The sequence below is a fragment of the Lineus longissimus genome, chromosome 5 (genome assembly GCF_910592395.1).
Source record: "Lineus longissimus chromosome 5, tnLinLong1.2, whole genome shotgun sequence".
In the NCBI taxonomy this organism is placed as follows: domain Eukaryota; kingdom Metazoa; phylum Nemertea; class Pilidiophora; order Heteronemertea; family Lineidae; genus Lineus; species Lineus longissimus.
In genome coordinates, this window is record NC_088312.1 from 3,896,327 (window position 1) to 3,911,060 (window position 14,734).

General features: G+C 39.4%; 1 protein-coding gene across 7 annotated transcripts in view; it reads left to right on the forward strand.

Annotated features, from left to right (window-relative positions):
* LOC135488693 (runt-related transcription factor 1-like) overlaps positions 1–14,734 on the forward strand; it is a 91,627-nt gene that overhangs the window by 55,905 nt on the left and 20,988 nt on the right. For 3 of the 7 annotated variants that reach the window (XM_064773376.1, XM_064773378.1, XM_064773382.1), the window contains one exon: positions 157–183. The exons of the other annotated variants lie outside the window; for them this stretch is intronic. In XM_064773376.1, coding sequence (XP_064629446.1) covers positions 157–183 — 27 coding nt within the window. The remainder of the gene's footprint in view (positions 1–156; positions 184–14,734) is intronic. 7 annotated transcript variants of the gene reach the window in all.

The following is a 14,734-nucleotide window of genomic DNA, read 5'->3' on the forward strand; positions in this document are numbered from 1 at the left end:
CCTTGAAAGAGAAATTCTTCCCTATTTCAAATGCAAGAAAAAAGATAGATCAGCTTTAAAATGTTTTAGAATATCTTAAAATCTTTACTTATATTATTTATATTGTTGTATAACTATCATAAAATAACTTATGAAACAAACTGTTTATCATTAAAGGCTTTCCTCACTACCCTTGCCAAACCGGTGAGTACATTTGGCTAGGAAGGGCTTCTTGGTTTTAGCATCGTAAAATTTTCACTCCAGTGTATTATGTTGTTGAAACAGAACCATTACCCAAGTTATGATGCCAACCTTCAATGTGCTTCATGTTTATACATGTAGTTGAGGATACAGGATGCAAGATAGAAATAATCGAACGGGATCATAGCCTTCCTTGTTCTGACTTCCTAGCGTTTTGTGAATCAAGCAAGGTTACACTTGAACAGAACTGTAGCTTAGGCCTACAACATATACATGTAACCAGGAAAATATAAGGCAGGAATCGGCATCCTGAATTTGGGATTGTTAGGTCTTGGAATAATTGTAAGAACAAGGAAGGCTATGATCTCATTTGAATATTTCTGTCACGTTGCATCCTTTATCCTGATTTACATTGGGACGTCAGAAAAATCATGTTGCCATGTATAATTGAACAGTTCAATTTCAAGCCTGAAGTTTTGAAATGAGATTTTATCAAAACGCGCTTGAGGTACAAAGATTAATGACCAAAGTTTCTTAGAAATCTCAATATCATTGCCATGAGTCAATCAGCCGAGGGGTAATTAACCATCAGACTTAGACTCTACTCTCACCTTTTTTTTCTGGTATATCACATCATTCATCTCAAGAACATGTCCATTATGGATGTAATTCTACATTTTTTTTCGAATTCCTTCATGTATGCATGTTTGGACAACTGCTGTTCGATGTAGAAAATGATTCAGAATTTTGTTACTGATTTATTGATGACGTGGACCCCTGGAATTATCAAAAACAAACGTCTGATGATTTGAATTGATGTAACAGGCCATTAGGTACCCCTTCACAGCCCCTGTTGGTTACTTATCCAATCATTCTGGTCTGGTGATACATTCTATGACGGGTTATATTATGCCTGTAATCGCTGCTTGTCAGCTGATAGAAAAATGTCCCAGACTCATTTCTTATATGCGTAACATGTTGGCCGAACTCTTCCTTGGGCTTGCGTCCTTACCCAACAAAAATGTACCACAATTATGCCTTTTCCATGCTATCATGTCGGTCATCTTTCTGATGAACAATTTTTCTAACTTTTTTCAACCAGCCGTACACTTAAATCAATCAGTACCGTTATTTACTGCTGATGAGGTATACTTAGTAAAACATCTTGAAGAAAAATGATTCACCAAGAAGCATTTTTCTTGGTACTAGTTATCTGCAGGTGATAATACCTGAGATAACATTTCTTGGATCTGTCTAGTTCAAGTCTGTTTCAGTTGTCATCTACAAGAATTTCATGTACATTTTTCATGAAATGTATGCAAAAGTGTATACATTTGTTGTGTGAAATGAAGGCGATATAGACCTGTCGGGAGGCAGCCGGAAGTGGTCAATCTTTCCTATGATTTGGCTGCACATTCGTTGATGTCTGGATATATCACCAAAACCAAAAGACAAGATAACATTCCTTATATAAGGATATCTCTCTGGAACAGACACTAAGTCTTACATCAGCTGAAAAACAATTTTTGAGACACCTTTCCTCAATATTTTATGATGTCGCCGACTGATTAAAGTTTCAATGGAATCCCCAGCCTTTTGCAATAACTCGATAATTGTGCCTCGAAACCTGATTTTTTTTCTAACACTGTTTACGTTTGCATCATCTCAAGGGGATAATTTTAGTTCACTGAAATGTTTAAAGGAAATATTAAAGGGAAAACGTGTTAAACATTCTTGTTTCGTATTGATTGAGTATTGAGGGTTTCAATAACAACCAAGATATCGGTATGATCTTGTTGTAAAACCAACTGGATCGAATTTCATTGTAATAGTTACTGTCACTGCGACAAGCCATGAACCCTCTTATCCGATTCGAGAACTTTCTAAACGCCCCTGGCGCAGGTTCATAATTCAATAATTGATAGTCGAAAATAGACACGTTTGTTTTTCACGACCACTGTTGTCAATGGTTACACAAAATCTAACCACTTTTACTGGATTTTCTCTTCTTTTATCGTATCTGTTTTTAATCGGCTGACATTCAGTATTCAGAATCATATTATTCAGTGAAGTGTTAAATTCAATATCGGATCTGAATATTTCTGGTACCTCAGTCCCAATGAAAACAAAATTTCAAATCGTCTGAAGTGGCTTAACAAATAATTCCTAATCAAAGGTCCACCACCATAAAAAAATCACCAATCACCTTTATCCAGCTCTATTTGACCACTTGCCGAGCAGAACGTTACATGATTTGACCTTTGCCTATGATTTCATGACCATGCACACTTGTCATATGAACAATGACAATGATATCATCATCGGTACATATATCATTGTGTACTCTCGACTCTTATATACAATACCACGTTCACCACTTCTTTATTGCAACAAGCGAAAGGACAGTCAATAACCACGTTGTTTTAGCTTGCCAGTGTTTTTGTGGCAGTCCCTACTTGTCATATGATCAGTGATAATGATATAATAGCTCTGTCATTACATTTGTCATCGACGTGCTTGATCATCTGCTCTGGTTCACCAGTAGAGTCAAGAACCATGGTTTGACCCTTGCCAATGTTTTTGTGGTCATCCTCTGTTGTTGTAATATGGACAATGATATTATAGATTTTTATCTCTATTTATGACATTTCATCTATTGTGTATGTTGAAGATTCCATGCATCCCTGGTTTACCACTTCTATAGTGCCAACAGAAACCTCGGGCATGAACCTGAGCTAGTCCCTCGAACCTTGCCTGTGGCCGGCTTTCCTAAATAAGCAATGGGCAAATCCTGATACTCCTTCTCAAAGAACACAAGGATATACCATAAACCAAAGCCGGATGATGACAAATGCGCAAAGATGACAATGATATTATCATTAATAACAATATCCTTGGCATCCGTAGTCTTTGTTGGTCTTATTTGCGAAGTTTAGGTTTACGCGGCCAATTATGGTCTCTTTGTCTTCTTGAGTTGTCAAACCAGACTACTCTGTTGTGTTATATATGATATACTGTACCAAAAGCATCTTCTTTTGACAAGAGTGGATGTACATGTAAGGGGAATGAGAAGACGGTTGGAAGTAGAGGACTAATTAATATTATCATGGGCTAATTATGGATCCTCGAGGAACTCTCAGACAAGGGTACTCAATATGGTTTGTGATATTTCATACGTGTGTATCATTCTGTATGACAAGGCAAGAAGACGGAGTTGTGCAAGGAAATAAAGAACAAGTTTACATGATACCAACGCTGTGAAAGGATCTATTTTGTGTATCTTCACCATTTTTCAGAAGGATTATTGGTCTTATTACCCACAAAAGCATCCACGCCTGTTTTTGGTAATGCCCTGTTCTGTATAAGTTTGATCAAAAATTGATTGTGGATAACTTTGGCAAGATGCTATGTAGTTCTAACAATCAAGTTCTTTTGCAATCTTCCTATTCCGTTGTGCTATAACCATACAAGTATGTAAGCTTTCTCCTAACAAGAAAACACAGAGCCGCACGCACAAACGTTTTTTATGCCGCTGTGAGGTGTTTTTAAATACCCATCACTGCCTCCTCACCAGCAAGCAAGAGTACAAATACGGTCAAGTTTCCATCACAATTAAACTGCGATCTTCGCCTCCGTATAGAATATCTTATTATGGTGAGATGATTTGACAGTTTCTCCGTGACATTTCCTTAATTACGCGATCGCTTGTGTCTAAAAACAAAACCTCTGCCATTCTCCTGTCACTAATGAACACTTCTGAAAAGGTTACACAAAACCATGTCTAGGTTTACCACAGATCTTCCTCGGTGTCAACCAGAAAACCGTTTATGTTTATGTGAATTCTTTCTTTCAAGCTTTTTGTAATGTTTTTTGTCACACCCAGTCCGGTTTGCCATCTTCGAGCAAATTAGATCAATCTGTTGTTAAATCGATGCTTTCCTGTGTGAACTTCTGTAACTTGGACATAACGATGATATCGACCACTGGTGCGCTTCTTTTCAACCACTCAGGTGACGGCATACATCTTTTTTATTTCTTGCCCGTCAATATTGAATCAATTCTTTTGTCTGTTCGGGAGTAGATTTTTGCTGTATAATCAGTTGTTGGCGAAGTTATAAGCTATTCTCCAATAGTGTGTTTCATCTTCAGTCTTTAGGATTTATGCAGCATTGCAGAAAAGTATAGACTCTTTTAGTCAATTTGGTTTATGAGTTTGGAGACAAATGCCTTTACTGCTATAAACTCTAAAAACAAAGATGCAGCGAGTCAAATGAGCCCATTTCAACCAAATGTCTAACCACTGGGACCGATTTGTGGGTCATCGGCCACGAAATATCTTTTTGGAAAATGAGCTTTTTGGTACCAAGCTGACTTCGACATGTACATCAACCAACGTCTCCCTCTTTGCTCACCTTCAAACAAAGAAAAACAAATTGCTAAAAATGGAGAATTTGAGATTGATATAAAGAACACTACAACGTTGTATGAAATAGTCGACGTTTCGGATATTTTTATTCCTTTTCCAAAGTCTCATGTACAGACAGGAAATAATGTTTATATACAAGTACAACAGAAGACGTGAGGTGATGACGGACGTCATTAAAAACCGGGACTCCCTGCCCACGTGTCCATTTGTTGACATCTAAAATAAACAAAGTCATTGATTGGCCGGAGGGCAGGGGTCAAAGGTGAAGGCACTGTTGAGTTTACGCTTCGGAAGTTTCCGATGGATCTCCGAGTTCGAAGTCACGTGATGGAGAAATGGAGAATTTGGCCATTACATTTGCCTTGGCCGCTGACCTGTACTCTAAATCTCCGTAGGGCCTCTTATCATAGCAGTAACATTCCCTTTGTGTCTGTTCGCTGTACTATCAGTGTGGTCATCAAGGCAATTGTCTTACCACTGGACTAAACCCCGACCGCTGATTTGTACGATGTCTGCCACTAGATTGATCACTTAACTTGTACCTAATTCTACAAAGACAAATGGTCATCAGTGTCGGATGTGGTCACTTCCCGACTCATCCTTTGGCCAAAAGGATAACACTTGTGCAATACAAAATCAGTTTGGGGTGAGCTGTCATGAAAGATTTCTCTCACGGTAAAGCTATGCAGCTTTCCAATGTTTCTGACCATGTAAAAGGTGAATTGTGAAATGTTGTAGTTGATGAAAAAGTTGTCGTCCGTCAGTTGCTATAACTTTATTCATGGATAACCGACCTCGAATTCAGTCTTGCTGTGGAGTTCACAATGGATCATGATTCATTTCCACGGTGCCCAAATTAAGGCATTCTCTTGACTTTTTAAGATAACCTTTTTAACTTGGCAAATTAAAGTAGAATTTGATTTATTTTTGAGGGGATTTCTTTCGTTTAAGTATTGTGCAAACATAGCAAGAACCAAGGTATGGCGCCTCTGTTCTAATTGTTTATTTATTGGAAATTTATGATACAGTTTCAAAATGCTTTAAAGCAATAAATTGTCATATGAATTGGTAAACCTTACAAGTCGTGGGTAGGCCACCTGCCCAGGTTTTATGCATCCAGTTTATCAAAAATTAAAAATTAATGGGCATTAGCACATTAAGTGCACATAAGTTTGATTTGTTGGAGGTTTCGAACTTATATTCCCTGCCGGCACCAGTCGTGGATCAGGAAAACCATATTGATTTCAAAACTTTCAAGTGATTTTAATTGTGAGCCAGAAACACACTAATGAGGCGAAAATGGGTGGTACCTGTCCCAGCATCTCACTCTCCTAATATCCTGATATAAAGTTTTGCCCAATGACAATGCGATTCAAGATGATGAAATGTTACTCCAGAATTGGCTGATCGGAAATGACCATGACCTCATTTTAGCCCAACCCAAACTCAGCATCATTTTCTTGGTTAGTAAGTTGTCCTTTAATGTTTTGAGTTCTCAGCCAGTTCAAAATGCAAACAACAATTTTGAAGATTTCCAATGTCAGAACGTCCCTCTGAGAGTTAATTAACGGATTGAGGGGTCGCATTTGAGGGCTGCAATCAAGGTTCTTCCCCAACCAAAGTTGACACGCGGCCAACCAAAGTTGACATGTCTCGCGGTGTGAGTCAAAAGCAAGACAAAGATCAGTCATGTCAGTTGGAAAATGACACCGTTTCTATTTAGGTGGATTAGCATGAGAGTCAAAGTGAGTCCCTAAAGGATACTCATGGCCAATACGTCTTCTTGATAATTACTCACAAGACGTATGTAACATCCATGAGGCTTTACAGTTGCACTGCCAGATTGCACATTTCAACCCTTGGAGGCCCAAATACAGAAATTTAGCTTCCCCAAATTCTGACCAAAAGTGATGGCGTGAGACTAGTTGCGTGTATGCCAAATCTTTAATATTTCTCATAGTAAATTGACTTTGGTGATGGGGGATGTCACATGTTGCTATTATGGTCTTCAGTTGTGATAAGTTATCAATAATAAAGATGTTGTGTGTGATATTCGCCAACTTATAACCGGAATAATGATCGTATCAATGTATTAAGACCATTTATCAATAAAAAAGACCGTAGATGAAAACCATTGATCAGTGTAATCTGAATAATTGAGAGGACCCGTTGTTTATCTCGCCAATGTGGAAATATTAAATCAGGATATTGCGAAAATTCTTAAAATTCATTCAATAAGCTGACGTTAGATTTGGAAGTGACCACTCTTGATAGATCACTCTTTAACAAGCAGACTGCCTGTTATGCTGAAGGTTGGGATTGGACTTATTGGGGTAACATTGAAGTCATTGTGGAATCATTTGAACTCTGGCTCTTTTATCATGCCTGTTTTAAATCGTCCAGTCACAGACTACTAAAACTCATGGTAAAACCTCTTGAGGTTACCTAATGGCATTTTAAGCCATTTGAACTATTACAACTATCATATTTCCCTATGACTCTTACTTCTGGCTTAGAGGTCGGAAATAATGTGGCTGATCTGATTTACCATGGTTACGAATAGAGAAGCTGATTGAGAACTTCTCCACCTTATTGATGCATAATTAATATGATAGAAATATAAATGACGATCGCTCGTCTCTGATTGTCTGTTTTATGAGGTTCATAAATCATATTTGTCAGTTAGCTGAAGTTGTGATATTTTCTCTGGAAACAATTGCGATGAGGAGGTTTGATTGAGGATGAGGTAACGTTTGGATTGTCTATTAAATTGTTTGACTTAAAAACTTTACAGCAAGGTCACTTGAAGGTGAAAGTCTTTTAGAGACAAGAAACCCTGCAGAGAAAATTAAACCGTTTTTGGTGCTTTCAAAACATTTGCAGCAACCTGTCAGAATTCAATTGCACCTCAACCAACTTTGTGTAGCGCTCAGCATTTTCAACAGATAATAATCGGTGGACCACGATCGGTCATGTCGGTCATACCACATGGCGAGTTCACAAGTGTATTACAATCGCACAAAAGCACCCGAGTTGATTTCTTCATGCTTTCTCAGGTCTGTCCTTTACGATCCTCGTCCCGTACCTATTGTGGTGGAATAATTAGACTCCGCTATCGTCTGCGGAGGGAATATTAAAGTTACGATTACGGAAGCATGATTCTTAAAAACCAGCATAGGATTACTGGTATATCCCGATATAGCTGAATAACATGCAGAGAAGCATATGGTCCGGGTTTTCTTCTACACCATGTGGACACAAAAGATTTTTTATCACGGAAGGAGTTTCTGCAAAAAAGGGAGGAGTTCATTCACTCTTTCATAAAAAAAGCCAAAAGTTCATACTGGGTGTTATAATTCCATTCATGTCTTAAAATGTGGTGAGCCATTAAGTCTGTCATGCATTCTAAACGGGATGAATTCGTGGGCAGCAATAAAGCAGAAATTATCCTGACACTTTCCTTTTACATTTCTTATCAATGGTCTTTCTTTGGGTGTGCGTGTGTCCAAAAGAAGGGATGAAGTGCTTTCAAGAGAAACTCCAGGAACTTCTTTTCACAAATCATAGTTCAACCAGACCTCTTATTAGGGAAGGGCTTGGCACCAGCTTGCACCTGCATTTTGGGGTCAATTGTCGACAGGGTCCCTTGGTCCCTTTCTCGTGCATAAGGATTACCCCAAATGTTCCCTACAGCACCCTTGAGATTTCCTTCTGGTAGGGCATGGGTGAATCAGTTTTGTTTTTAGAACGTGTTATGGAGATAGGGTTGTCCCTTGCCTTCAGCAGCTTCAGCCGCAGTTTTTGCTTTGCTAAATTATTCTGGCAAACTGAATCTTGGGTAAGGTTACCAAGTCATGGTTCACCTTCAGGGACCGCAGTGCCCATATACCTGCATAATGCCAAGAAATACCACCAACATCCCGACTGCTGATCACATCCCATCGGAATACCTAACCCCTGGCAAATTTTCTGAGATAATGTCACAACTTATAGTCTGTTTCCCCCCGAGTTGCTTGTATCAGGTGTTGACATAGAATCCCCTTTTATGAGACCCACTTCAACCCTCGGCCTATCTCGTATAGCGTACTCCTTGCGTGTGTCAGTTTGTTTTACTCTAAAGACATGAGACACACCTCCCGGAGCTTAATGGAATTTGACTCTGCACTTCCACTGATCGCATCACGTTACGGCACATCTTTTTGTAGTGCCTAATCGACTGCATCCCAGCCCTAGTTTGTAACAATAAACCCTAAGACCAAATGCTGCCACACCAATCACAAGCCTTACTCGCACGCTGTCTTTCCCCCAACTGAGTCTACTACTAAATAGCCAACTCTCCTGCTAAATACCCGAGTCAAATGTCGCTGGGATTTGAGACAAAAGCGTGCTTTTAGTGGCCTCCTTAGACAGTTGCGACCAGTTTATGTGGGAGTTTGGTATCTCTAAATCATCTTCTCCTATTCTGACGAAGACAATGGCACATCCCTTCTTCGTTGGTGGTTAAATTAGAAATGGTGATATGAAAATTTACCAACTTTCAAGAACAATGGAGGATCTTCGTGGGATATGCATATCTTAATCTCAGCTGATTTCAGTGTGAAAGTTTTGACTCTTTGGTTGATAACTAGCAGCAGCAAGGCTGGGGGATCTTCACTCGGTCAAAAAATATCATATACTGCTCTCTTTCACATGACAGACTGATTGTCTCAACTTCTGGCGAAAGTTTGGAGGTATTCATCAACTAGACAAGTCGTGGCTAGCTGCATGTGTGGTTCCCCTGCTGGAGCTAGCAAAAGTAAGATGGTTAATTGACTGTTCAGAATCCCTGCGAGTGTAGTGCTGCTCCATCATTTTCTGTGCTGATGTTCATTGAAAGAAACTCTGCCAAGGCACAAAAGTGACAAATGAAAAATTGCTGTGCAAAATAGAAATTAATTGCCGAAATTGGCTTTCCTTAATGGCGGGGCTGTGTATTGGGTCAAAGCGTGATGTTTTTGGCTTCCATAATTATCGACATGTGCCACAAAATATTGCGGTGCTTTCCGCATGATCAGGCTTGCGTAACGGCAATGATTAATTTGCGAAATATTTCACAGTGTTTTTCTGCAGAAAGAGTTATCAGCAGAACACCCTGGCTTCTAATGGCGTGGAATTATGTGCAGATCAATGGAGAAAACAGTTTCTGTTCTTTTCTAGATCCAAGTGTCATTAATTAGTGAGTTCGATACTGTCAACTGGTAGTTTTGCAAATCGAGGAGTTGTATCAAAAAGTTCTTGGTCAGCTTCATGTTCAAGTCAGGTTCATGCCATTTTCGGGCGGGGACAGGTCCTAGTAAATGGTCATCATGGATTGACGTTGTTGAAGAACCCACACTAATACACATTACTGCCTTTAACTTTGCTGAAAAATATTTTCATCTTGTGATTATTGGAAATTTGATGAACTTCAGATTACTTGATCACCCTATATTACTTGTGTATCATGATTTTAGTCAAAGTCACTGCATCCTTGCAAAAATCAATTCTACTTGTTATTTAACAGTTTTCGTCAATTAACAAGGTGAAAAAATTTCACTATCCTAAAATTTACCTGAATTGGAATACAATACATGTTGTCTCAGATGCCATATCATAATACACTTGACATGTATACATCAATGTGATCTTTTTTCACCCTACTCTAGGTGAAATAGACAAAGGTACAAAAAATCTCCTGGCTTACATTTCACACATCTGAATACACATATAATTGGATCTCATCTGGAACAGGTTCAAGCCGTTTTTGTACTTGCTGAGTTTATTTATGTGGGTATCCTTCAAATCCATGCTATCATGATTCTCCATCCATCTCATTTTGTGGTGCAAAACATGCAACGAAGGGATAAGCATTTGAAAATACAATGCTTTGATCCTCAAACTTGCCCCCCATATAAATGAATACGGCCTGAAACATGATAGACCTCCAATGCTTCAATACACTTGATTTCACAAACCAGCAAGCCGTGGGACGATGCGGAACTTCGCATAGAATTCTGGAAGGAAAAAAAATAAAAAGGTTCTCTCGTCGGGACTCGAACTCGAGACCTCTGGTTTTATTTGCCAATACTCTTATCCTTAAGGCCACTGGGCTGCTTGAAATACCTGTCGTTTTATACGCTTTTATAGAATGTGCAAACATTTGTGTGTAAATTTTGAACTTCGCATAGAATTCTGGAAGGAAAAAAAATAAAAAGGTTCTCTCATCGGGACTCGAACTCGAGACCTCTGGTTTTATTTGCCACACTCTTACCCTTAAGGCCACTGCGTTACTTGAAATGCCTGTCGTTTTATACGCGTTTATAGAATGTGGAAACATTTGTGTGTAAACTTTGTTCAACATCTTTGAGCGGCTTCCAGTGGGCAACTGCAGGAAGAAAGTCATTTTTTCTTTGCTGTGCGTGATTATATATGCGGAGTCTACGTTTTCTCTTAGCAATGTTCACCTTTGTCTTTGTATCTTCTTCTACTACATGTATAAATCAAAAGGTCACAGGGACTTGTACCCTTATCGCAAGAACAATGGCTGCCACACGGAACGCGTCCCTTGTACCGCACCAGCCCAATCTCTGCAACCCGATCTTAACCTTCCACCACTCCCAACCAAATAACAAAAGATTGTTCCCTTGGCACCGCCATGCACCCATTGTTTGAAAACAATATTGCCCAATCTTCGGCCGAGCTCCGCCCACTGAGCGTTGATGCAAATCCTGTGGTGCACTTTTGATTCAGGGGTTTCATAAAGTTCATTTCACCCAAATGGATTTGATGCATCAGTACATTTGTGAAGAACTGCACACAACAATGCAATAGTCAAAGCTATAAACATAACATGATGTTGACGGAGTTGCAAAATGTTTGAGCATACTAAGTTTTCCTCCTGTCTCCGTCTCGTTGTCTGTTTCTGATACACCTAAATCGGATCCACAAACAGCACCTCCCACAAATAAATCCTAACGTTGGGCTTGCTTCAGGGTTAATTTACACCATACTAGCGTATTCGTCAAATGATAAGCCAAATCGTGGTCGAATGCAGATAATTTCTGCTACGTTAATGGTACTTCCTGTGCGGAACATTTGGGAAGTGGCCATGAATTGTCGATCACTTTCACACCAACAAAGAACATCTGTCAGAATAAAATGGAGAACGAGATCCGAGAAATTAACTTGGGTCGAGAACACTCGGCGAAGTAGTTGTTGTAGTATATTGATATGCATCCAATGCGATCCGATATCCGAGTGCCGTTCTGCGATTGTTCTTGCTTTGTGGCGGTAATTATGCAGGGATAAGAGCAACATAATGGCAGCACTTCAAAAAGCTGCATGGCTCACTTTTTGCTGCAGCCTGAAAAGAATTAGTTGTGGAAACATTCAGTAAGAGTCTGTTTGAAAGAGCATCGTTATATAGTTTGCTTGAAAGAATATCTAATTTTTGAAAAATGTATTCCTTTACCAAACCATGTATCAGTGATTGGCAAGGGTGTTCAAGCATTCTATATGTCTTGTAACTTCATGGGTCTTTGAACCTCTTTTGTATGAAGAAAACTTTGGCTAGTTACGGTAACACCCCCTCAGCCCTCATTAGCATTATCTACCGCTTGGCACATGAATGCGAACGCGACCTCGGGTCATGTTTAAGTCAAAGCAAATAAGCTACAGTTAGTTAAAGGATTCGTTAGTTAGATACAACCGGTGCCAGGGGGTATTGGATCCAAAACTCATCCCCATGTTTGAGATGGGAGTTGCCAGTGTCAGCCTTTCTTTGGTCTTTCCACCTGAGCTAATAGACAGCTCTGAATATTTCAAATGCCCTTGGTGGATATGGCAAGGGGAGGTTGTTAATGGGTGTTTCAAATGGTTTCTTGCTAAATAAAACCAAGCTAAGGATGATTTTGATGTGATACTACTGATTGCCTTCCTGTACTTTTAAAGTCACTCAAACGGGCTACAGTGACATGTTGCAATTACAATGTTACAAACTGTTTGTGGGCATATTTAGATGTAGTACCTACTACATGAGATTTAGTGCTGGCCCAGCAGTTCGAATGAATAGCAAAATTTTAAAGATTCCGTGTTTTCAATCACCTGTCACCTTTGACGAGGACATTCCAATCTGCTGTTGATCCGTTCCCTTCTATCGAGATATCATTCCTAACTCCAAGAGGAAACTGAATTTTCCTGGTTTATTCAACCTGATCTCCCAGGTTCTGCCATAGTGACGAGTTTATTTTGAAATAGGGATTTAAAATTAAGCCGTCCGCTGTCGAAAATCACCTCACCGTAGACATCGCACGTAAGATGGCAATCACGAATAAGAAGCATCGTAAATTTAATGATTCTCGGCTGAGTTGAATCCCCAAACAGCTTAAGTGGGGTGAACCATGGGTTTTTCATGAGTGCTGGCTCTAATTTAATAATGCTCTTAATGATGGCAATTTTGCTGGGGTAATGTAGTCGGAACTCTTCTCCGAGCCCGGCTCCTCGCAAATCTCGGTTTGTGTGTGTCAGGCATGACAACATTGTCTCAACCAATCTAACTTATGGAGAATTCAAGTTGTATTTTACGTTTAAAATGCTAATTTTATTGCCCCTTTACATGCAAATTTTGGTTTTATGTCACCGTATATAATGAAATAACAGAAATAACAAAAAAGATGTCAGGAGTGTACAAGCACGGCATGATTAAGCGCCTACCTAGTTCGAGGGATTGCACACCATCCATCATGCGCTAAACAATAATGCCCTGATGTTGCAACAACGACATAAAAAGACCATCCTAATTACTTAGAATTTCGCTCGCAAGTGTTCGAACAAAAAGAGATCAAACTTTTAACTTGATTACACTATTGTCGCATCGATTTTGAGTTTCTGCGTTTATTCAAGTTACGCCATATATTTCTCTGAGAAAAAAGCAATCAATGATGATGATCTCGACTGCTCTGAACGTGTGAAGGGGGATCCGCTCCGCGATTAAAAGTTACACGACGAGCCACTAAGGGTAGTCCTAATTACAGCTGAGCTAATGAGATCACATATCCACACTTTTGCGACACCCTCCACTGAAGTGGTGGGACATTATTTACTGATAGCTGATGTGCGAACACTTAAACCGTTCCCAAATTATTTGCTAAATGAAATCATACACTGGGGGTAAAGGTTGTCTCAGAGATTTGAAATAAATAAGCAGGTTCCCTCGCTGGAGTAGCAAAAAACCTATCGATCAGGCCAAAATGGCAAAACCTCACTTATGTTAAGATGGAGCTCTCATCATGCGACAGCTGCGGTGGAAGTTCGACAATTTCCGTCGGTTGTCACAAGACTGCCAACGCAAACATTAAAGGTGAGAGGTACAACTGTAATTAAGGTGTAGTAATTGTCAGCCATCGGCGCGGTGCGGCTACACATGCTGTGTTGGCAGAACCAGGATATGAAACCCGCGCCAAAGACGTCGAAGATATGACCCTCTAAATCAAACTCCTGATTCCCATCGAGGTGAAATGTAATTCTTGATGAAGTTGACTCGAACTTGCAGGTGAACAATTTAATCTAGTCTAATCGCAAGGTTAATGGCGGCCATTAGAATCTTTCTAATCATCGTGAAGAAATATCAGCCGCTTGTTTTGGTTTATTAGGCCGAGCAGACGTCATCTGATTGTCATGATGTTCATTTCTTGGGATATCGTTTATTGTAATGGTTGCTAAGACATCAACACATAGGTTCTTTTATGAGGAGTTTTGTCTTTGGGAAAAAGGTTCATGAATTTTTTATTCGGTTGATGAGATTTTAGATTGTGATCATTCTTTTTGGGAAGATTAGTGGGCATGATGGATAGTGGAGCACCATTGATGATTTTTTTTATCACCAGCGGGAAGAATATATAATTGCTGATGTATAAGTACTGATGGTCTTTTTAGAACTGGCTGTAGTTGTATTTTTCGCGATCTATAAAATGCATGATGATAAAAAATGGCTAATAGAGAAGTAACGAGACACTCCTGATACGACTGGGTTTTTATATTGGTGTAATTAACAGGTATCTTGAAATATATATCCCATGTACATATTTTCGAAATTGAAAAATTCAAATAAAT